Below are 25,852 nucleotides of genomic sequence, written 5' to 3'. Positions count from 1 at the left end.
TGGAACTAATTTGAATAGAATAATATCGTTGACTCGGACCAGTCAACAATACCGAAACGATAGAATCGTCGTCAATATAATTGATAATATTATTACTCCCTATGAAAACTGTTTTACACAATGTAGTGGATTTTTTACAAATGCTACGAGAAAGATACGAATTGCAAACTTGGACGCTGTGGTCACACTTACCAGAGCCAGTTTGCTAATTTCGGATCAAAAGTCTATTTTCTTTTTTCTGCGTTCCCTTAAAGATTACTTGTCGAGGTAATCTCGATAATTGGCAATGTTCAAGGGCTCTGAAATAAAGGTGCTCCACCCATACATTTTTCGATGTGGTGCGTGCAATATTGCAAAATATTATCACACGGCCCATCGACTTGAAACTTGGATAAATTGCACAAATGATATTTAAAGAAAAGTGTTCTCCAAAGTGATGGACAATCCTTTTCAATTAATACATTCATCGATCGAGTTTAACTTTCAAGAGTATATTTTGCCTGCGTCGTTTTAATCCTGCGACTTATCTCGGGCGCCATTTTCTTTTCTTTCTTTTTCTTCGAGGCGGTTATTAACAAATACTATCGGTTAAACTCATTTGAGAAAAATAAACGAATACGTATTTAACATCTCACAGCTCAATGAATAAACTAATCGAGATTAATAATCTATTTGAATTTTATCTGTCGGATTAACGGTCGAGTCAGATTCTTTTTTCTTGTGTTTCGAATTAAGAAAAACAACCTACAAATTTTGGCCTGAAATAACAAGGCTGCTCTTTTGAGCTTCAATTTCGGTTATTATCCATTCTATCAAAAATTTGTCCGCAACTAAAACTTGTTTTATAGGTTTAAAAGCAGCGGTAGACGGGACATCTTAGCATAGTAATTCGAGTGACAAAATCGGGACCGTTTAATTCGCTCAAAAGTGGAAGAGTTAGCGATTAGGCTATATCGAGCTCACTCGAGAGACCCAGTTATGCGTGAACCATCTGACAACGCGAACGAATAGGATTCACCGAGAGCGAGTGAGACAGACGAACAGCGAGCGAGCCTCGCATTATATGCACTCGTTGAAATTTCAAATGATACCAGCCATTGAAGCAAAATGATAATTGTTATATCTTCCATTACACCTTTACCAAAGCATTATCCTTAATGAATGCAATAATTAAAAAATAAGGCGCACGTATTTACGAAATTCGAGAGCGGTTCGTTTACATACGTATGATTAAGAATAATTAAAATACAGTCACATTTGTACTTTCATCGTGCAAACCTCGTCGATTCATTGGTAATATTGTCGAATGAAATTCATTTTTTTTTTATCGTATACATAATTTTCTATGCCAAAAATATATAAAACGTCCAACCGAAGAGTGTCGATTAAAATTACACACGACTTGATAATGTGACAAAACAAAGTTTCAAAAATTATTAATTCAAACTTATGGAAACGCACGAAAGTAATTTTTTTTATCTTCTATTCTGTTGAAAAAATTCGGTAATTAATTTCCTTCCACCGCCCTTCTCGTAAATGTATCGATTCAAGGAAAATTATTCAAAAGTTCTAATCATCTCTGATCAAATTCATTTAATATTGGTATAAATGAAAAAGTATCAAATATCTAGGTACATCAACAGTATTGTGTCAATTCGGAATAAACTAGTAACAATACAGGTCGTAAAAATTTACAATCGTTTGGAATATAAATTTCTCCATCGACTCTTAGATTAAGTGTAAATAATAGTTAGTCGAGTGAATATAAAATAAACAACTCTTAAAGCAAACATCTTTCCTAAAGTTTCATACAACGCATAAATCTCACGGATGAATGAAAAAGTTCAAATGTGCGACATAAATGCGTAGTAATTCCAATAAATAAAGGTTCCGTTTATTAAACCTAATTATCTCGAAGACTATATAAAGCTCTCTTACGAGAGTTACTGGACCATGCTGGACAATTGCAGCAATTCAAGAAAATAGGGAGGGGACTAGTGAAACTGTACGGAAACGCATTCTTTAATAAAATGCGAACGCATTTGCTGGAATTAAATATACCACATTCTCGTAATATAAAATAACAAAACAATGTCCACTAATCGGTACTTTCACCTTCTTTCAATTACAACATCACTTAACGTTATTCTTACAATCGACTAAATAATGGTTCTCGTAAATGTAGGTTATTTTACAATGTGAGTAATAATGCAGCCGTTGTAAAATTACTCGAAACTTGAATCGAACTTCGCACGAAACGTAATGCCGCTTGATCCTTCGTTCGGTTTTATTCGCAAAACTTTGAGAAATGTTTAATCCTGTCAACGAACTAAAACACAAACGCGCAAATCCGTTAAATGTAATTTATCCAAGTACGTCTACAGTAGAACCTCGACACATGGAAGTGAACCTCATTCGTTGCATTGTATTGACACGTGGAAGGGATGGTCACTTAGCAACAAGTACCGTATCTACCGTTCCAGACAAAGGATCGTTGATAAGAGACCGCCGATTACACGAGAGATCGAGCACAGGTAGTGGGGATATATCGTGTGCGTTAAACTCTCATTGGATTGGTTACCCCGACAATTGCACGAATCTTGAAATTTGCCGGGAATCCCAATTTCCTGCAATTATCCAAGTTCTACTGTACCATAAGTTTTTGATTAACCGAAACGCTACACGTATTGTATGTGTTTCATAAAAAGTGTCTGGTACAGGGTTTTTCAAGTCTAGGCAATACAAACTGTTACAGATCTTCCAATTGTTCAATAATTACATCTAAATCACAATTGTAACAAAATAGTAACCATCCATGATTGTGACATTATTTGTCTCGTACATTTATTCAGCAAAGAGAATAACTTACTCGATGAAACCTTCATTTAATAGAACTATGTACAAGAATTTATGCATTTACACAAAATAAAGGTTTTTTATGTTAGTAGATCGAAATATAAACACTGTATAATTCTTAGAAAAATTATTAAATGTTTGTCTTTTAATTTTAAATCGCTCGAATTCTTCCAGTAAAAAAGATTCGAGAAAAACGCAAAATATTCTTTCGTTACTTTTTTCACCTCTTTGTTTACGCCTAAATAAATTTGTCCACAAGCGTATTCACCGATAAAAACACGTATGTATGTGTACATCGTATAAACGGGTAATACGTATAATACGCGTTTGTGTGTATGTGTGTGTGTGTAATTTATATATATTTATTTATATATATATATATATATATATATATATATATATATATATATATATATATATATATATATATATATAAAAGTAATTTATATCAATGGAATTTAATTGTTAAGAAAAGAAATTACTTTCTATTCAAAATGTACGAACGTTTATAGCTTATTCAAGAGAATTAAAAGTATTATTCAAAACAGTCGTAAGTGACAATATTTATTGGACATTATTACTATATTTGATTACTCGTGTACTCGTAGAATATACATATTAATTAACTAAGATTGATAAATCAAATACATTTTCTTGAAACTTTAAAGAAATGGTAATACTCAGATAAATAAAAAGATACTAATAGGAATTGGTAGTAAGGTAGGTATATTATACTAAATGCAAAAAGTTACAATACATTTGACGTTTGTTTTTTTTTTTTTTTCATTTTCCTTTGACATTATTTGTTGTTGTTGTTGTTGTTGTAGTAATAACGTTCTCCATGGTTGTACACACAAACTGGCCTAGTAGACCAAAATAAAAATGTATACTACAAAAATTCACAACTCATTAATCGCCATCTTCTAATTATTATATTGTTATAATTATTTGTGTTTTTTCGTATTCCTTTCTTCGTTCATTATATTTATATTTTTATTATTATTATTATTAATATTAATATTATTATTATTATTATTATTAAAAATAGTTACTTAAAAACGAAAACATTCACACTAAAAATTTGCAGCTTTCGTTCAAGTATAAAGGGGCAATCTCGCGTAACTATGGCTTCTGAACACTTTATTTTGAACACAGTTGCATGACCAGCACGTTGGCAAATAACTATTGATTGAAACAAAATTATATAAAAATAGTACGCATGCGTTACAAGATTAACGCGTTGCAATTTTTTTTCTTCTTTTAACCGGAAAACAAGGTATACATAGAACTCGGAACGCTATTATTCGTACGTTTCGAAACATCGTGCACGAGAATGCATCGGTGATGTTTGAACCGCTGCGACGTACAATTTACCATTTCGCGATGATTTTGGTCATAAAATTTGTTGCACGAGTGACTAATATTTTCGATAGTGAGTGTATTGCGTAAAATGCACTCGAGAATTACAAACAACTCGACCAACGAACCACGCGAAATTGCCACTTTATCTACGACTGAGATCAAGCAGCTTCATCGCTATAATACAAAAGCAACGTTTTAGAAACACCAAATTTTATTACACAAAACTTGCACAGAGTGAAATCGCTACTTAACTAAGATACTTTAAGAACGGTGCGTATCGGATAGTACAACGAATACCGGACGTTGGACCAGCGATGACTCTGCTACATCCCAGACACATCAATTGTAACGCATTCGATTACGAACTATTGCGGATGTTTTAACGTACATTACGCAACGATTTTATGGATCGATTAGAAACGTAAATAATTACTTTTCACACGTTCTCAGCCTTAATGTCGTAGCATCTAGCGATTTAGTCGCCGTGCACTTTATAAGTTCCTATTTCTCTGCCGAATTTCGAATTAGTAAATTTACCATCATCGACATATTCTTATCACCTCTGCTTAATCACCGCTATGAAAAAAAAAAAAGAAAAGAAAAGAAAATAGCAGTGTCCATTTGTTTCTCTGTATTTTCATCCGTGCACTTGAATTAGGACGAGGTGACCATACGAAATGGCACATAAACTATCGTATGCGGGACGAACGTTTCGAGATGATGGTAAGTAATTTCATTTCGATTTGCACTTGTAGTTTCTTTTTTACATTGTTTCAATGTTAGCTTGAAAACTTTGTTCCGATCGATCGATAAATTTTAATGCGACAAATTTCGACAAATGATGTGTTTCGATTAAAAGAAACATGAAGCAACTAGACCGGGAAAAAGAGTATTCACTCTGTCTCTAATAATCGCAGGACTCATCTTGCGAACTGTAAATAGAAATTTGGAAATATTATTTCTGGTGCTCTCCCAACCCAAACCTCTATAACTCTTCTCTTTTCTTCGTTTCATTTGCCCTTGCGCCTTTATGTATATGGACACACGTCGAAAGTACAAATAGGAAAATACTATTTATAAACGATGATGATAATATGTATTGGTGAACATACGGGAATAAAAATCTTTCTCAATTCCATTCAATGATGTACAATAAGTGCACGTGCTGAATTTACACTTTCTAAGAAAAAGTTTAAACTGGACAGTAAATGTAAATTTACTAAATTGCTGCTATTGCTTCGTACGAACGAAACTATTCTTTCGTACGTAAACGTGTATATGTATGTAGATTGAAAGTGCGCCTGATTAGCATATGAAAACTAACAAGATGTTTAGAAAAGTATATATCGAGGAAGAAGAGTCAGCTGGAAAAAGTTTAATATTTTCATATACAACATTTATCACTGTCGACTGGTTCTGCTTAATGTTTGAAGACTTTCTATTTACGTATGTATAATAATTACAAGAATAACGCTAGTTACATTAGTAAGGGAGGAAAGTTTCCGTTTCATCAATATACATTGCTAGTACTCAGAGAAATGTTTGTAAATAGGTTTTGCACAAAGAATGCTCAAAGACAAGCTAAAATTTTTGTGTTGTAACGGTACTAGGCCTGCCTCTCTCTCTCTCTCACGCACACACGCATACACACACATACATACGGACACGCTCACACGCACGCGCGTACTCGCTCTCCCTCCCCTCCCTTTCTTTCTTCCTTTTAGCAACGCACTGCGAGTTCTGCGATCACTAGAGACTATCAAGCTACCAAACGCAAAACCATCCATGCGTAACTGAACCAACGAAATCCGAATTTTGAAACATATTTGTTCATTCGATCTGATTAAAAACGGAATAAAGGAGAATAAGAAACGAAAGACCGGCAGAAAAAATTCGACGCAAAGAAAATAGTAAATAAGAAATTGGTAAATATCAACGTAAGAAAAGAAAGCAAAAGAGCCTATATGAAAAGGTGCATCAAGAAGAGGAACAGAAAATCGAAAAGAATCAGCAGATTAGAACAAAGTAGAGCGTAAGCGACACGCGGATGAATTAGGAAACGGCGAGACCAGCTGCAGTCTAAGGGTATTGTCCCACTACCAATCGATACCGGTCGATTGATAATTGGCCATGTTTCGTGAGAAAAATTGACTGTGTCTTTTTGTATGCGACCACAGAACAGCCGCAGTTCTCTACTCGTTAACCAACACCAACCAACTACCACCTATAAACATTTTTGCCGACTTTCTACATGTAGGTGGAACGTTTCATCGGCAGTCAATGAATTAACTCGAGAGCATATGAAATGTACGACGATATTTTATAATTAAGACGGTTCGTATACTCTCGTTTTAATTTCGTTTAGTTTGGCTCGTGACTTATTTATACGACAGCGGAATTCGCACCGCACGTGTCTCCTTACTGCGATTGGCAAACGGAGAAAATTAAAAGAGCGACGTGTGACTTTCACGACATTCATCCAAAAGAAAAACAAAATGTATGTACTGAACATACTAGTCCGACATATACATATTGTGTACGTTTTCAACACTGTCCTTTGTTTTTATATGCCGCACACGTGTTCCGATGATGTTTTTTTCTTCGTCCTTTTGTTCTAGGTATCTTCCGCACTTCACCACAACTTGGCAACAATTTTCCTTCTTGGATGTTTACTTCTAAGAAACGTGGGCCACGTATCAGGAAACAAAACACGCCCATATTTCTAAAGGGGGGATGATATCACGCGTCGCTCTGCTATACATATACGTATATATGCAAGTGGTTGTAGTTCTGTTTTCATTATGAAGTCTTGTAGGTTGCCTGACGTCGATGTATGAAGGACGAACTCGTAGTATTTACTTCATCAAATATCCAACGAACTGAGTTGAACGTTTAATGAATTGGTTCGCTACATCATTATCCTTATCCACGAACACGACGAACTTAGCTTAAATGCGATAACCCAATCATTTTACTCGAGTTCGTGTTCCATACAGTTTGAGCTGCGTCATCTATATTTGTTGCTTGACGAACGATGCAAGCGTTATTTAAGCGTAAAAAGATAGCGCCTTTAATCACGTCGGGTGGCATACGAGATAGTCTTGGATTTTGTGTTTGGAAATGAGGATGGTAGTTATATACCGATGACTTGTTTGAGAAGAAAGAAATCGGGGACTGCCTTTAACATTGCTTCAAGTATTAACGACGATTTTGGTAGCTCGGATTGCTTGGACCAGGCTGTCGCATGCCACCACCTCCCTTTCCACCATCACCACCTCGTGAAAATCCTCCCCGTCCACCTCTCGTGCCGTGTTGTCCACCTCTCATTATACTTCCAGGTCCACCTATGAAGCATCGTAATACAATTTATAAGACTTCAAATTTGATCGAATTTCAGTGTTAAGCAGTTGATTTTTATTTATTCTTAAAATACACTTTTCTAAATATTACTTACCAGGACCTCGTTGTTGTTGTTGCTGTTGCTGCCCTCCCATTGCTCTCATATTACCATCATTCGAATTCAACCGCCCACCGCTGCCGTCCATGGACATTCTAGGCCTGACCTTTTTTTCTTCAACATTCAATTTTTGCCCGTTTGCTCCAGGAGGATAATATATTGCCTAAATTCGAAAAATAAAAAATACAATTTACATAAATTTACTTCTGCTAAGAGAAATTCGTATTATAATCAAACAAAAATTAACCTGCTGTAACACTTTGCCAACAACTTGTTGGTCTTCGAAGGTGATGAATCCATAGTTAGGCACTTTTGTTGTATTGTTTCCTTGTGGCCCTTTGCACCTATCGTTCGATTTACTGTGTATACGCAATTCCACTACTCTACCATAAGGTTCAAATAATTGTCGCAAATCATCCTCGGACGCATTGTGAGGCAAATTTCCAAGAAATAGTTGGTGAGCATCATTGTATTGACTTTGTCTCGTACCACGGCGATCACCGTCTACAAAAATTATTACTCCGCGTTATTAAAAATGTTAATAGCATAAAATGGAAAGTATAGAATATTATTTTGTATTATTAATAATTTACAATAAATGTATCCAAACTGAAGTCCAGAGTCTAAGCACCTTTTCCTATTATGATCTGTCACCATGGTACAACAATACAAACATCTTCCGCAAAATGAAGGTATCGTCTTTTGTTTTATGAACGAAATGCCCCAGAGAAGCGAAAATAATTGTTTTTCGCAAAACTTCATTAATTTTTATACTTTTCGCTAACGGCACGACAAAATCAGACGAGTTGTGTGAGATGTTTCGACCGTGGACATCCCTAATACACAATAACCACGTTTACCTCGTTGTATTGCTCCCCCTCTTGAAGTTCGTTGTTGATGTTGCTGTTGCTGTGGTTGTTGATTCCCAACTCTGTGAGTTTGTTGTTGAGATGTGGAAACATTAGACGATGGACAAAGTGCCGGTCCACTGTTAGTTGGATGCAGTGGTCTGTCGTCTAAACGTAAACTTGTCATTGGAGGCTAAAAATAAAAATATCATGTATTTTATAGTATGTTTTCAATTATTATAAAAATTATAGTGCACACTAATGTATATATTGTATAAAATGTAAAATAAACAATATTTTGAAAAGTGAAAAAATCACTGCAATCGTAAAATATGTACCGGTGACATAGACAACTTGGGAGCTTGAGGACTAGTTGCGCCAGTGGTACTTGGAAAGGATTTCACAAGATTGGCATACGTTTTCGGCCCGCTACTGGTCACATTTGCGTTCGACACTTGATGTTCTGGTTCAGACTCTTGCACAGAAGCAGTAAATGTTTCAGCTTCGGGTTGTTCACGGATCTCATTTGCCTGAGCTTGTGGTTCGTTCTCTGTTTGCGGTTGCTGTTCAGTTGTACTGTCCAGTTCCGTTTCTTGTACAAACTGTGTTTGCGATGTAGGTTCAGTTATGTATTGGTGCTGTTGCGCAAGCGGTGGAGGCGGTGGCTGTTGTTGCTGCTGCTGCTGTTGCTGCTGTTGTTGTTGCTGCTGCTGCTGCTGTTGCTGCTGCTGCTGCTGCTGCTGCTGCTGTGGTTGTTGACTGATTAGAGAGGTTTCTTCATGAACCGATCCATTTAAAACTTGCTGCATTACTGGATGTACCTAAAACAATAACTTTAACTAGTATAATGTTTTATTCGAATATTTTAATTATAGTACAAAACTAACATGAGGCTGTTGCGGTGGCGGAGCATAATACATTTGCTGTTGTTGTTGAAGTACAGGTTGTTGTGCAGGAATAAGTGGTGGTTGAGCTTGTGGTTCAGTAGTTGCAGCTGGTACTGAGAGTTGCTGCCCTTGATTTTGATGTTCATCCTCTTCTGGCTCAGAACGTCCTCCCTCTTCTCCTTCCCTCTCACTGGACTCACCTACTCCCCCTTCTACACCACCTACATCTGCTTCCTCCTCATCAGGAAAAATCAAATCTTGATAACGGAATATATCATTATGTACATAATACGTTTTTGGTGCTTGTATTGCCAATACAAATGTTTGTGTGAAACGACGCATTGGTTGCCCAGCATTAGATAGTTCCCCAGACACCTAAAAATAATTAGAATCAAAAGAAAATAAATTTGAAATAGTATCTACTTTTACTAATACGTTTATTCGTTAATTATGTATGTAAATTTATAATGAAATCTTTCTTTTATTAATATTGATACTTACTTGCACAACAACACCGTTTTCCAAAGTAAGTTGCGAATCAACTTGACTTATCTTAGCATGACAATCCCGAAAGTTTAGTTGTTGAATTTTCTGATGTATTTGCTTTTGACCAATTGCTGGAGTGGATTCCCTATTAGAATCTAATCCTCCATGTACAAAGGAAGAATGCTGATTGTAGAACCTATAATATTCATATAAATAGAATTGTACCAATATACTATTCATAAAAATGATTAACTTTTAAACATTAAATAACATTACCTGTGGAGGTGCGCAGGGGCCTGATTAAGTAAAGTATAATATTGTCGGACAAATTCACGACCGACATTTTGTGGAGAAGGGGATGCCTCCATGACCATTTTCTTACTCCTAACGTCTAAAATAATATTTTGCTTAAACAGCAATGGGAAATTCACGTGGTAAATGTTAAAATTAAAAAAATGTCTGCAACAAAAAAAAACACACTTATAGTACACATAGCTACAAGTACCATGATAATATTTAGTTAGATAAACTATATCCTTTCTTGTGCAAAATTAACAATAATAATTTCTTAATTGTATTACAGAAAATTAATAAATATTTAAATTGTTAATATAATTTAAATCCATTGAGAAATGTATAAAAAATATTATGCTCAAATATGTAAAAATACAAAATATATGTATAACTATATTATAATGAATATATTTTATCATATATGTATGCAGGAAAAGAAACAATGAATAATACAAAAAATTAGTAATATAAAGAAACAAATATTCCACATAATCAGGTGAAAACTACAGATATGCACATCATCTACGTGGCTATCTGTGGCTATCACATGAGAGTGATGTGCTTAATATTAAAATATTCTTACTATAAAATATAATTGTACAAAGTTTTAAATTAAACTTAAAATCTCATATATTTTTTATTTGCGAATCGACTCATTGCTACACTACGATATTTCATGGAGATTAATTCATTGCTTACAGTAAATATATATGTATGTATATACACCAATATACATCGACACTTGTGTCGTTTACACACGAACGGTAAACACAATATAATCTTGAAACGTGCAATCTCATTATACGTGTATTAAAGTTTCGTTCGTTTCGAAAAATTTTCTATTAAACTACGATAAGTTGCATGGATACACACGTTACGAAGAAACATGTGCTCACACGAATATAGAATTTAGAGGAATTCGTCTTGGAAAGCAGTTGCTTGAAAACAAGAAAATTGTCGATCATCCCTGAACTCGTGTACTGTACAAGGAACAGTGAGGTCGAGGACAAGGGGGCCGCCCGGTTGCATGAGCAAGCATGGCGATTTTTCTTGATCTCAGAAACGGTAACGCTAATCTCCCCAATGTAAGATTTCCGCGGAATACTTCGGTAAATAACGTTTAACACAAATATTAAAGTATTTGTTAAATCAAACAGTAATCTGTAAACGTTAAATATCGTTGTGATTTGTAAACGATAAGCCGGGTTCTTCACAATTTCATATCATGCTTGCTTTCCTGGTTAGTTCTGAGGTGTTCCCTCCGAGAAGTCGAATGAAAGAACATCGGCAAAGCCGATCTTATGGCGTTCAACACTCACCCGATGAAATCACTTATGCGCGACACAATCCACTGCTTTTCCGGAGAAAACGAGAAGCTGCTACGAAAACAGAAAGTTTGCACGAACAACAACAGTTCACAATAATGTTAATTATAAAAACAGTTCAATGTATGAGTCCTCCAAGCACCTTGATGTCAGCACATGCAGCGGAACTTGCACAGAAGCACCGGTCATATAAAGATGAACGACTCGCTCACAGAAGTCAAGTGTTCACCCAAGCTTTGCGGATTTTACAGAAACTACATCATCAATCGAACAAATTCCAGGAACGCATTTTCTCGCGGTATAGTACATCGTCGATTGGCTGATTAGTTCATCGCGTATAAAATCGTCCAATTATAAGAAAGCTAAGGCTGAAGAAGCTCTGCATAGGCGAATATGTGATGAACTCAATAATATACTATATCCTATTATAACTTATTTGTTATTGGATAACTTATCGAATAACGTACTTTCGAATTATTTATTCATTATAGGATATATTTTGAAAATTATTTTACATGTGAAAATTATTCGTAATATTTATCTTAATTTATGATAAATACATATGTAAGAAATCATAATTGAAATAACTGTATTTATAATAATGTAACAATTCACAAATATTTTTTAATTTGATGATGAAAGAACTATTGTGATTATTTACTTTTCTAGATTATCAATAACAAATATATCTTGAACTTGTATGAAATATACTATACAATTATCATTTTGAATTCTAGGTTAAGTTATTAAATCTTATTTCTGATAACTATTCTACCTCTGTAGAAATACAAAATAATTAGTCGATAATTGAAATACAAGTATAATACTATTTCATTTACTAATATGACTTTTTCATATCGCAGTTAAGATATTTTGTATAGTTTTAATATTCTCGATTATACTCGTAAAACTTGATTGTCATGCTTAACATTAAAAATTACGTTAATATTAAGTTTACTTCATAATAGTATCTCCATGTTATTCTTTTAATGTAATTACTCATTAATAATTAGTAATTTTGAGGTATTAAAATTTATTAAATAAAGCATCCATAGAAATAGTTCGATTAAATAACAATGCAGAATTCAGTAAAATTGTTTAAATCGAATTGATACTTTTTTTTATCGATAAAAGGTAATTAAGTCTTATATTCGTACATTGTACGTATATACACAGGGGGGACATGTAACACAATTAATTGAATTACAATGGGCAATGGTAAAATTTATACTTTTATTTAGAAGCTTAAGTTCTCCTTTTATTTCAATATTTTTTTAGATTTACACATACAACACATTAGAGAAATTAAAATGATAAAAGTTTTTAAACATTAGTTTCATACTTGCGCTTTTATTATATACGCATTGTTCTCAGGATAGTTAAATTTACAGTGATGAGCATACTCTGCACTTGTAAACAAGATTACAGGTTTTAAACATTTATTATAAGAATATTGCTTTGCAATATAATAAAAAAAAAAGTATGTGAAACAAATTTTCCAGTAGAACAAAATCAAGCGTGGACATTCTTAGTGATGTTTCATCATTTAAAAATTTTATATTTTCTATTACAATTTATACAATTTTATTCAATACTTATCCGCAAATTTTCTAATATATTTAAAAATATTTTTATTAAAATGTTGAAGTATGAGATTATATCGAAACACAAGTTGTGTCTATATAAATATTTTTGTTACTTCAACAAGTATCACATGCAAAACTCGTTTTATATTTTTCTCTTGGCACAAATCACCAAGTAAATATGAAAATTAATTTCGTTTAACTAGTGAGTAATATAGTAACACAATTATTGCACTAAAGTGTACTGCAATACTGTATAATAAATTGTAAACAAAATTATCGACTTAAAAATAACCTGAAACTTTTTATGAAAAATGTAACTATAAAAGTAGAATTTAATTTTTTTAAATTGTTCCTTCTAAACTTAGAATATCAAAATTTTACATACTATTACTGAAATTTCGATTGTGAAATTAAAAGGCAACACTTTTTCTCTAATTTTTTTAATGTAATACTTTTATGACATGGAACAGTGTTGAATTTGAGAAAAATACAATATTTCCTTTTACTTTAAAAACCTTATTACGATGTTCTTTGTCTAGAATGAAATTGACGATATATAAATATAATGTACATGTGTATTCTTGAGTGTAGAGTAAAAACTGAAATACCTAGGTCGATGCATGTACTGTAGTAGAATCAGCAAAGTATTGTTTGCAATACAAATTCATTAAACCTCCGTGTCAGTCTTATTTAAATCTAGTATATATCGACGTTCATCACTATGTTTTAAAGAAGTATTGTGTACATATCGTTTTTCAAAAAATTAAATTATTAGGATTGGTTAACACAAATACAAACATACGCGAGATATATTATGTACACAACATGAATTTATTTTATCCTATTTTTCTTACCAATAAGGAAGCAATAATCTTTTTACTTCATTTTATACCGCCCACAATCATTATAAACAACTCGGTACTTCTCATTTTTGTCTTAACGTAGCCGTGTAAAAAGTACATTGCCTGCTTACTCTTCTATAGTGGGTTTCATCTTATTAAGTTTAGTTTTATAGACAAATTAAAATAATCTTATTGTTAAAAATAGGGATAACGTTGTTCTTCAACAGTCCCAAGCGGTGAATGAGAAAACTTGATTCTTCCTAATATCTGCATTTAAATTATCTCCTATCATCTTTTGCTTTCCCATTTGCACAAATATGTTATTACGCCACAATATTTCATCGTAAGGTATGTAATGTCGATTTAGTCATCCATACGTTTGGAATTACCATTGTATTGTGTTTATATAGTCAACATACAACGTTAATGTGTTTACAAACGTACTACGATACGACAATGCCGCCTTACGTTGAATGACGTAACGTACGAGCAGTAAAAAAAATTAATGATAAATAAGATGAAATGAGAGACCAATGAGAAATATGAAGTATTTTTCACTTTGTACAAAAGGGTAAACGAGAGATGGAAGAAAGCATCGTGTGTCTATATGTATATATATATATATATGTGTGTGTGTACATACATACATATACACACACACATATATGTTTGCTTTTGTTGTTTTCGGTAATACAGATGTATTGCTAAACGCAAGATGTGAAAAGCTATTACAGTTTTTGTCGTGATTCCTGATGATTCATTTTATTTTGCGGCAGTAATCTGCGTTGTTGAAATTCTTGTTGAAAGAGACGTGGTTTAATGGAATGATGATTTAACGAGTTATGAGATTTGTTGTAGGACAGGAAACCTAGAAAGAAAGTACACATTAAAATATTAAATTTTACATTAAATATCGTATTTTTCTCGCGTCTAAATTATGTTGTTACATAAAACAAGTAATTATGTTTAATGTAAATGATATTGGACAAGGAAGAAAAAGGTTGTTGATATTGAAGTTATAGATGTCAGGAAAGTTATGATGACTCACCAGCGGTTACAATGCGAATTGCATTGCGGTCGCAATGAATGATTTCCATTAATAGGGTTGGTGCCTTTGGTTCTGACGACCACCTCCCCTCTGCTTTCCGCCGTAGCCTGAGCCTCCTGAAACAATACCCATAACGTACGTTAGTCCAGCAACTTCGTTATTCCCCTTCTCCTTCCCACCGGTTTTATTGAAAATTAGAAAAGACCACAAAAAGGTCGATTTATGGAAATTAACGCACGCACACTTCTATCAATAACAGAATAAAGTATGAAATAATATGAAAATACAGACTAACGTAATGGATATAAAACTATGAAGAATCTACATAGAGGCTACAGGCTAAGGTAGTAAGCTGCAGGCTGCGTTCTGATTCATACTCTCCTTTTCTCCTTACACATTTCTGGGATCTTCGTATGCTGGAATACTAAGAGATTGTTGTATCGAATACATATTTAAGAAAACTTTCAAATTACTTAAACAATCTAGAATAACCTTAAATAAGTCTTTATTTTAATCTTAGATTAATATTTTTTACACACTGTTAGAACAGTATGATTTGATATACTACTAATAAGAATAATTTAAATTATTTCTACAGAATAACCAGAAATGTTTAAGGTTAAGGATGTGTAAGTGAAACAAAGATGAGATGGATTTAACGGTGTGATGTAAAATATAATTTTAGCGATACTGATCCAATTTTTGATTTTCTATCAAATGCGTACCAGTTTACACAGATGATAAATTTTGACAAAATTGAACTTAACATGCAAAAGAATAGTTGCCGTAATTAATTTTTAAGAATAGTTAATAATTAATTATAAACATCAATAAAAACGAAAATTTGAATTAGATTTTCTGTAATTATGAAGAAAATAATTAAACGAAATAGTAATAAATATTAAAACGGTAACAATTAGTACTTGCAAGCATTATAGAAAATGAATAGAAAAAATATTTTCTTTAACCAAACATTTTAATATTATTTAACAAACACCCGAATAAAATATTTCTTATATATTACGATCTCTCTCCCTCGCTCGCTCTCGCAAATTTTATTAGCGAAATAAATTTTGCATTTTATTTTAAACAAAAATACGAATGCAAAATAATTTCAATTTTCAACTATGGAATAGTAGCATGATATATTTATCGTGGATATACTTTTGATATTAATTATTTATATATTTTTTGCAAATAAAATATGACTTTCTCTAATTCTTAATTTATTTGTTAGAGTATACATTACGAATGTTTACTCAATCACTTATTAAAGTAATACTTATTACTAAGAATATGTCAAACTTACAATCTACAGTTTAAATAAATATGTTATGTAAATAATTAGATTAACATTCTCAAACACAACTACGAAAGCAGTATATTAAGTAACTATATATAAGAGTATTTTTTTCTTATGTGCTTTTCAAAACGCGAGATACGCATGATATAGTTTTTATTTGTTATTTGGTTAAAGAAAATGAGAAAGTAGCGGCACTTCGCAAATGATTTAAAAAAACAAAATATGCTGAGTACCATCTACAAAAATAGGTAAAATAGATGAAAACATTTGTATATAAATGGAAGAAAAATGAATATTTCTATGCACTTATTAATGCGCATAATTAGGTAAGTGTTGAAAATCCATATTATCCTTAACAGTATCGTAAGTATGAAAGTAGTAAAATATAAATTCCATATGCTCACACGTACATGTACACACATACTTAGAGAAAATAAGAAGGAAATGATGACGGAGGATAAAGGCAAACAAGATGGGAAACAAAGTAATGACTGACGAAGAATAATTTATGAAATGAATGACTTTAGAAATCGGACATATGCTAATAAAGTGGGACGGTCGGGGAAATACAAAATAGAGAAGGAACGCTAATGCGTACCTTTACCGCGTGCACCACCGCGCCCACCACTGTAGCCACCATCGTAACTACCACCGCCATAGCCATAGCCGTCTGCGTTTCATGGAACACACGGTACAAGAGACAGTGGGGTCAGTATTAACATGTACCGATAACTGTACTTTTATTTCTATGGTAAAATATTACTATGATAACAATACCAATTATCGCAGGTGCGTAAATCCGCGTTAGTCATGTTTAAAGAAAAATCTTGTCAACTTTAAACTTTATCATTAAACACTTATTGAAAATGTATATCCAAAATGTAACATTAAATCTTTATATTACATAATACAATTATTTTAACAATAATGTGACAAGATAATCTTGTCTTCCAAAGGGTTCATTGTTTGCACATTTAATATGTAATATAACATAAGTGCAGAGGCTGTTCATAAATCTTTTTAATTAATCATCGGAATACTACTTGAATAAATTATTCATTGAAATGTTAACAAGAAATGACATGCACTTAAAATTTTAATATTACGGCGAAAAATTTCAATGTATTGATTATAATGATTCGCCAAAGTCCCAGGGAAAGGAAGTGTGTGCAGGGTCGAACACGTAAATATATAACCGTAGCAATTGTAATTTACTATTACGTTACGTTATTCAAAATAAAATATTGATACTTCTACATGGCGTATGTATCATGAAATAATTGTATCATAAGTACATCATAATTTGAGACGTTTTGGAACTCTAGGTTGATTCATTTTCAATGACTTGTTCGTTTATTTTCGTAAACAAAATAAAAATCATGCTAAAAACAATGGAAAGCAATTAACGAAAGAAACAGATTGAACACAATACTGCAAGTGTTGATAATTTATTATTGTTGAAGGAGTGTGTTAACTTCTTATGAATGAGGTGGTTACGTGAAATTTTGGAAGTATGTAAAAACATGCATATCAGGATAAGTGGCAGGACATGAAAGCAAGGATTGAAGGTTTAATATACCATTTCATACGACATATCGTCCTGTGTAGTTTTGCTTTAATGTTTTCTACACATCATAAATTCACATATAATTATGTTACAGTGACTGCGTGCATTTGAAGTCAGCGAGTCTGCAGAATTTACAAGGACCGAAAATGAATTAATTTATTCCACGGATTCACTGACATCAATCAGTGAACGTATGAAATACTAATACTTTTGTGTTAAGAAATTTTGTTTCATTGCGTGTATTGGATAAATGATGAAGATCGTTAAAAAATGTTAATTTGTTTAAACAGAAGATAAAATAATTTTACGCGCAGAATTAGTTGTGTACATTGAATCTAAATACAGAAGAAAACTGGACCGTTTCCAATATGGCATATTAAACTGTAATACGATGTTCATTTTCTTCACACATTCACTGTTACATATTATATGATATCCTGTTTTTTTGAATTTATTGTTAATGTTAATTTCATTCGCATGTATGTGTGTATATATATGTATATATAAGTTAAATATTCATAAGGCATCAAAGAATATAACTTAGCAAATTGCTATAATAAATAGGTAGTTGGTCACAGCTCAAAAACAGCCAACCCTCTGGAAGTAGGGATTTACTCTTCGGATTATGCTGAACTTTTATTACGATTTTAAAAGTTTTCTACTATATATATGAAAAAAAGTATAGTAGTATACTCTGGGGCAAAGTAACATAATCCGAATGTAGTTTCTACGTATTTGAGCTGCTGGTTTACTTTGTTGAAATAATTTCAACATTGAATAGTATTCAACTTGAATTTGGAAATATTAAGATTTGCAAAATATTTTTAACCACAATTATAAAGACTAATGCGTTATTGGTTTGAAATGAATTTAGTCTATAACGTGGATAGTTTAAAAAATTAAAAGTACCGCTGATCCGCCTGCAAACCAGCGCTCACCCTGCAGCGTCAGTTATAATTAATATCACACATATTTTATCATTTTGTATGATACATACAAACAATACCAATTTTAGTCATTCCATCAACGTACTACCAGATTGGTAGTACTATAAAGAGGCAGACGATTTGGATTTATGTAATAGGAATTGAAATTATATGTAAAACGATTTTTACTCAAAGCAAACCAATAGGGACGCAGGTAATAGGAACCTTGGGCCAGATAATTTCACAAAATTTTCATCGCGAGTTTCTTGCCACACATATATGTGCTTTAGATGATAGACTTGTTACAGAATGGATTTTATCTAATCGGATACTGTATTAAAATATTTGGTTTCTTTGAACTGATAAGTTCTGTGCCGCCATTTTTTCATATTTATATTTATGAACTTTGTATAGCATTTACAAAAGTAACATGCTTCTGTGGTATAACAGGTATTTATTACCTTCAAAATGAAACTGTTTCGTTTATAGTTTTTGTTATACTTAAAACTATTGTTTAAACATTTAAATGTTGCACTTCAATTACAACACGTTGTTCATTCAGAACAAGATATCCGATTAAACAAAATGTGTTTCAAACCAATTTCATATATTCAACAGTAAAGATATCTGAAGATATATGTGACAAAATGTTCGGTATTTGACCAAAGGCATTCGTAATTTCTAAGTCCTGCATAACTCTCTAAATTACGGCATTAAAAATGAATGAAATATATAGAGGAAGACTAGACAGGTTGAACATAAAAGATAAAACTTATAATAATTTTAAAGTTATGATATCGTCTGCCGAATACACTGGGACGGTAGTAGCAGACAATCTTCTGCTATTGATTATTATGAAAAGGAAAAAACCAAATTCTTCGAAATGATCCTACACAGCGATAAGCGCGTGTAAGTTCTTTAATAATAATCAATAAAATTACCGTATCCACTGTAGTCGTAACCACCATAGCCGCCGTACCCACCGCCGTAATAATCGTAGCCTCCTCCGTAGCCATCATAGCCGCCTTGACCGTAACCGCCGCCGTATCCACCTCCGTATCCTCCTCCGTATCCACCTTGACCCCAGCCTCCTTGACCACCAAATCCGCGTCCTCTACCGCCCCTTCCGCCGCGACCACCCCGTCCACCAGCACCGCCACGCATACCTCCCATACCATCTGGTTTAGGTGTAGCTTTCTTCACGTCCACCTATACAGAAGATTTAACAACAGTTTTAATACAATATCAAAAATACTTTTGATAATATTTAATTGTTTTATTTATACTTTCTAAACGTACCTCTTTACCATTGATTGTTTGTTTAGGAGTTTTCAATAATTCATTTACTACTTGTTCGGATTCAAAAGTAATGAAGCAGAACCCTTTCCTTTGGTTCTTTGTCTTGTCAAATGGCATTTCTACTTCGACAATCTAAAACAAGAGTATGATTTTTCATTTCACTTTTTACAGAAGATATGTAAGTACATGTAATGTTAAATAATTAGAAAGGAACTTACAGTTCCAAATTGGGAGAAGAAATTTTTTATATCATCATCTGATAGTTCTGTTGAAAGACCACCAACAAAAATTTTACCATGTCTGGCTTTCGCTTTTTTAGGATCAACTTTTTTATTATTGATTACATGGTCTCCAGCTGCCATAATCTGAAATTACAAATAATTTTTAGCAACTTCATTATAAAAGTTATATCTTCATAAATTTATTTTATGTTAACTCAGCAAAAGAAATGTCTTCAAGGAACTCAGTAGCAGAACTGACAATTAAACAATATCATCATACTAATAAAATAAATAAATATTCTACTTATTTAATTTTTAAATTAAATTAATTTCAACTGTATTACTCTACCTTGTCTAACGATTCAGCTTTCGCAAAAACAATGAAAGCAAACCCTCGCGATCGGCCCGTGTTAGGATCTGTTTTCACATTAATGCTTTCTATATCTCCATACGTGCCGAAGTGATCTCGTAATTCCTCTGAAAATTAATACACTTAATTAAAAATAATGAAGTTGTAAATTTCCATTATACTCGATTTCATTATGATAAAAAAACTCAGTTCATAACTGTCAATGTCTCATGTGACAAAGTCATCTGAAGGTGTCCTAAGAAAAACATCATTGTTTGAAAATAAAATTTAACTATTCTTAAAGAGAAGAAAAATACTCACTATCTGTAGTTTCCCAGCTTAATCCACCAACAAATAATTTCCTATAAACAATAAAAATAATTGTTGAATAAAAATAAATTTCTAATTGTGAAGGTATACAGTATCAAATATTGAAAAAGCAACATAGAATTTTTTATAATAAGACTTTTGTTAATAGTCAATTTTTGAAAGTTTTATAATTGTACAAGACGTGTGTAGAATGAGAATAGTAAAATCTACTATATATTGATATTCTTCTTTTAAGATTATGATTCATTATTATTATTTTCATGTAACGTGTACACAATTTATTTATTGTATTTTTGAAATACTCACTGGGCATGCATGGTTTCAAAAACAAAAAAGAAGATAATAAAAATGAAATGTACCTATCATTCAATGAATCCTGGTTACCTCCGGTTGACCTGCAAAGCAATGTAATGCATTTTATTATAATGGTCTTTGAAATTTATATTATTATAAGGACTAAGGTTGAAGCAAAAATTTAAGTTTTGTTATAAATCATTTCCATTTATATTTGAAAAAGGAGTTTGACTTGACCCCTGGAAAAATTAGAATAGAGTTAAAATATTAAAATTTAGTATCAACAATATACAAGAAATATAATAGACCGGCAGTATATCATTTGGAAAAGGGGCACTGGATATATTTTTAAAGACATTTTGGTAAGGAATTTTATTTAATAGGTATTATATGTAATTTATTAAAAGCTTCTTACGAATATAAATATAATTATATACTCATGTATAAATGTATTCTACAGTTGATTAAGTGACCTACATTAATGTCTACTTTAAAATTTGGAAGAATATCTTTGTGAAAGTAAAATTATCTTAATTTGATAGTTACGATATTAATAAAAACATGAGAATACCATTCCTAGAATAAATGAACTCACTGATACAAGATTATCATACAAAAGATACGTATTTATCCTTAATAAGAAACATAGGATTATGAGAAACAACCATGAGAAGACTGCTTTGCACACCACATAGACCTTGATTTGAACTTCAGATAAATGTGCTTGTCAACAAAAATTAAAGGAAAAAACTTGCAAAAAAGTATATGTAAAAATTAACGCAATGAGAGAGCAAAGTACTTTTCATGACGTTCATGTGAACCCGAACAATAGTTACAACTCCAGTTGACATACAGCTGCTCCTAAAGGAAATAAGATTTAACTGTTCCAAGTTGAACTCTGACTGCTGATTGGCCCAAAGAATTGGCATATGGTAGATAGACTGCAACTCTATTAAAAAGCTAAAAAAATTGTTTCCACATTACAAGTTAATGATGGTCACTTCTTGATACTTTTTAAATATCTATATGCACACAATATTGGACGTTTATTTATATTTATGTATATATATGTATATATATGTTATATGTATTTCTCTCTCTCTCTTTGTTTAGTCATCAGCAAAATATTATTATGTTTCAAGTCCTGATATACTTTTCAGCCTTTTCATATACAAATATAATGAGCTGCAATATTTTTCACTTTTCTGGCAGTGTGATGATAGTTGTCTGTACTTAGATTGATCTTTTCATATATCATCTAGGGCTGGTGATAAATACCGTAGGCACCAGTCACTCGCCGGTAATCAGTTGTTGGTCGGGTCACGGTTAGCCGGTTGCGAGCCGCCCGCCATAATCGCACTGGGTCGTTTGCCACCTGCAGACCAAGCCACATAAACTGGGTTAATGGCATTCCGACCTATTGGAGTTTTTCGCATTGGCCCTAGTGACTCTGTGCTTTGATCACGCCCAAACAGCTTTGACATCGGATCAGAAATTACTCTACGCGTGACCCAGCAGGCAAGTGTGTGTCTGTGCGAGACTTATTGATCTGACGAAATTGACTCGACTTCCAGTGCTTGTGTTGTGACGAAACATGACGGACTTGAACTTGACGTAGACTTCTCACAATAATTCAGACTCAGAAGTCAATCACAAGGCTTCACGTTTCAGTTCACAGATCCCAGGTAAGCGTACATATTGTCAATCGTAAACAATTGACTAACCAGAATTCTGCTGCAATGAATGAATGAGGAAGACTCAGCTGGCCAAAAATGCATTTCAAAGTTTATGCTCTATAAAAATATTACAATTATTATTTCCGCAATGTGTATAAATTTTATCATTGATGAAATCACAACTTCTTTTCATGAATTACAAAACTAGAATAGAATTAACTAGGTAGGAGAGCAGAAATGAGGAGTTTACACAAAATTACAAAATTTTAAACAGATAAACTTATACCTCGCAACAACAGCACATATAAAGTTATGATTAATACTTATTCTTATATGTATATAAATATCTTATCTTAATTTTGCAAAAAACAACATGCAACATTTATTTTTATTTTTTTTTTTTTTTTTTTTTATATTAATTTCTCGTAATAAATAATAGAATGCCAGCCTTCAGTTATTTGCTTTTGTTACTTTATACATAGATATCACGTCCTTTAACACGCACATTGGTTGTTCCATAGTGGGTAAGAGGAAGCACTCCTCCAAATTCTTATTATACCTTGTACGTGATACTAGTTACAAACACACACACGCACACACGCATACTAATTTTTGTATTTAATACTCGACATGACGTTTTTTCACAATAACAATAAAAAAGTGTTGAATGCATTTTCATTCAATTTGAAGGTTACATCTTCTTTCCCAATATCATTTTAAATAGTTCTACAAGTTACAATCTAAAAATAGCTTACCCATATTGCAAAAACATACCCCAAACTATGTAAAAGTTTGTGACAATCCAAAGCTGTAGGGATACAAGGAAAAAAAAGTCAAATCTTTTTGGTATAAAACCCAAAATGCTGTGATAATGAAAAGAGAATAAGAACGAATGTAGTGCGATATTACAAAATATTTACATCGACTGTGTTCCGTACATCAACATCGACATCGGACTAAACTCGTCGGTGGGCAAATCGTCCAGCTCGAGATCTCGTTACGCTGAAAAAGGGGAAAGGCAAGGTGCTGTCCCACCAGCCACCAAAAATTCTTATAATCTATGAATACTTCTAGTAAATATCACGGCGTTACTAAATAATGAAACATTGCGCATTACCCTCCCTGAATAATCTACATATTTATTACATTTACGTAAAATATTATTTAATAAATATCCTGATTTATCGCATGAATGCGTGAATTTGTGCGTGGGAAAACTCGAGGACGTGATACGATGTAATCGTAACGAAAGATAAAAGACGAGCCCAAGCAAAGCATGTCAAAATTATACGTAAAATATCTTGATCATCAGAATTGATGATCACCATTTTCTCTTTACTGCTTTACAACAATGCGTGGGCGCGCCCTTTCTCAACTTGCGGCCGGCATTTCTACTTGCTTGACCGACTCACTTCCTTTCACTATTGTTTATAGATTGCCCCGAAAAAGATTAATACCTAGGGATTTTCCATACTGCAGCAATTGAAAATAAGTTAATTGTAATACTTGAAATACCCGTTTTGTGATCGATGGAAATGGATTACAATTTTTGGAACCTCGCGCATCCGCCATTTTGTCATTCACGATAATCATATCGCACAAAGCATTTCTTATACGTAAGCTTTATTGTAAATTCACGCGCGTTCAAAGTTTCAAGTAAATCGAAATCGATAATTTTGTAAAATAACGTTTGATTTAAGTGAAAAATAGAGATCAAGGACAGAATAGGTTACCTGTCCTCCTGCGACTCTTGGCCATTTTCTGCGGCGTCCCCGCCGCCGTTCTCTGCTTCACCGTTCTGCTCGAAGTTTTGATCGGCGATATCTTCGCTGAAGTCCTTGTTCTCCTGATCAGCCATAATTTATTATACTTTTTGTTTTTTTTAAAGAAAACACAAAACACAATTATAAATCGTGCTTTTAAGAATATTTAAATACACTGCACGAGCTAACAACACTCTCACGTCCGTACTGATCGGCCGCCGAATGGAGAAGGAAGAGGTACGACTTGCGCTCAGTTTGACTCAGGAGATTTCGCGCAAAGCATCATGGAATCTCTTTTACCTCCCCTAATATGTCTCTGAGCCAATCAGATTTCATCACTCAGTAACGTAACTTTGGAACCTTGTGCCCGGCTCCATAGTAACATTTTACGCTATTGAAAAACGTTTACATTCGCAATATAATTTATACAATATAAGAAAAATTATAGTCTTCTTAAACCATTTCTTTACATTATTTAAATTGTAACATTTAGTTTCCTGAATTTATACGACACGAGATGAAATAAAAAAGGAATTATATTATTAATGGAACTGATTTCAACAATTAATTAATATTATTGATATTATTTTTAATATCTTTTTAGCAATTCTCATGTTTACTTTCAGTAGAAACTGAAAATTGTGTACTTTGTTAGTGTAGAATAAACATAATTTTAAACCCTAATTCATAAAGAGAGTTTTGTTTCTACTCAATGAATGAAGCGCCACCAAAGTTTCAACGCATTGATACGTCCCTATTACACCAATCGATGCTGTCGGACATTCCATGATGTTAAGGGGGAACAGTGGATATAATGGCATGCACACGAAAATTTTAGCTGGGCGTGGGGAATGGAGCGAAAACGAAGAGCCAATGAGGATAGCGACAAATGTTGAGTAGTACATATCAGCCAATAGGAATTCGTTGAAGACTGGCTCCATTCAGTAGCATCAGTTCCCAGAATGCTACGCGGGTAATTTCTAAGAAATCAATAAAATATTGCGTACAAACTTATTTTAGTTTATTTATATGTATTTTCTTACAGTTAAAAATTTTAGTTTTTTTCGTGTAATTATCGCCTCTTATTTCATTGCATAAGTAAGAAACAAACAATTCGATTTTCGCGTTATTGT

The 25,852-nt window shown here is 32.8% G+C and overlaps 2 protein-coding genes across 10 annotated transcripts; both read right to left on the bottom strand.

The window, feature by feature from the left end:
- Positions 1 to 5,578: 5,578 nt before the first annotated feature.
- Rin (ras GTPase-activating protein-binding protein 2) lies at positions 5,579 to 11,727 on the bottom strand. 2 transcript variants are annotated; one of them, XM_076316391.1, is made up of 9 exons: positions 11,510 to 11,727; positions 10,173 to 10,287; positions 9,912 to 10,092; positions 9,411 to 9,785; positions 8,862 to 9,344; positions 8,536 to 8,716; positions 7,923 to 8,179; positions 7,673 to 7,838; positions 5,579 to 7,562 (listed from the first exon to the last, which is right to left on the bottom strand). In XM_076316391.1, exons 2-9 carry the CDS (start codon positions 10,268 to 10,270, stop codon positions 7,417 to 7,419), a joined length of 1,887 nt encoding a protein of 628 aa, XP_076172506.1. In that variant the 5' UTR covers positions 10,271 to 10,287; positions 11,510 to 11,727; the 3' UTR covers positions 5,579 to 7,416. The 2 variants fall into 2 exon arrangements, with proteins under 2 accessions (XP_076172506.1, XP_076172505.1); XM_076316390.1 differs by having other exon boundaries at positions 10,173 to 10,355; positions 11,510 to 11,726.
- A 1,002-nt stretch (positions 11,728 to 12,729) lies between these two features.
- Sqd (RNA-binding protein squid) lies at positions 12,730 to 24,952 on the bottom strand. Of its 8 annotated transcripts, none has more exons than XM_076315840.1 (10): positions 24,690 to 24,951; positions 21,346 to 21,381; positions 20,978 to 21,018; positions 20,657 to 20,784; positions 20,305 to 20,451; positions 20,087 to 20,218; positions 19,729 to 19,996; positions 16,893 to 16,964; positions 14,992 to 15,107; positions 14,671 to 14,811 (listed from the first exon to the last, which is right to left on the bottom strand). In XM_076315840.1, exons 1-9 carry the CDS (start codon positions 24,812 to 24,814, stop codon positions 15,040 to 15,042), a joined length of 1,017 nt encoding a protein of 338 aa, XP_076171955.1. In that variant the 5' UTR covers positions 24,815 to 24,951; the 3' UTR covers positions 14,671 to 14,811; positions 14,992 to 15,039. The 8 variants fall into 8 exon arrangements, with proteins under 8 accessions (XP_076171953.1, XP_076171954.1, XP_076171956.1 ...); XM_076315842.1 differs by having other exon boundaries at positions 19,771 to 19,996; XM_076315838.1 differs by lacking the exon at positions 14,992 to 15,107 and having other exon boundaries at positions 12,730 to 14,811; positions 24,690 to 24,952.
- Positions 24,953 to 25,852: the final 900 nt, after the last annotated feature.

The sequence above is a fragment of the Ptiloglossa arizonensis genome, chromosome 7 (assembly GCF_051014685.1).
Source record: "Ptiloglossa arizonensis isolate GNS036 chromosome 7, iyPtiAriz1_principal, whole genome shotgun sequence".
In the NCBI taxonomy this organism is placed as follows: domain Eukaryota; kingdom Metazoa; phylum Arthropoda; class Insecta; order Hymenoptera; family Colletidae; genus Ptiloglossa; species Ptiloglossa arizonensis.
This window is presented reverse-complemented; position numbering and strand designations above follow the sequence as displayed.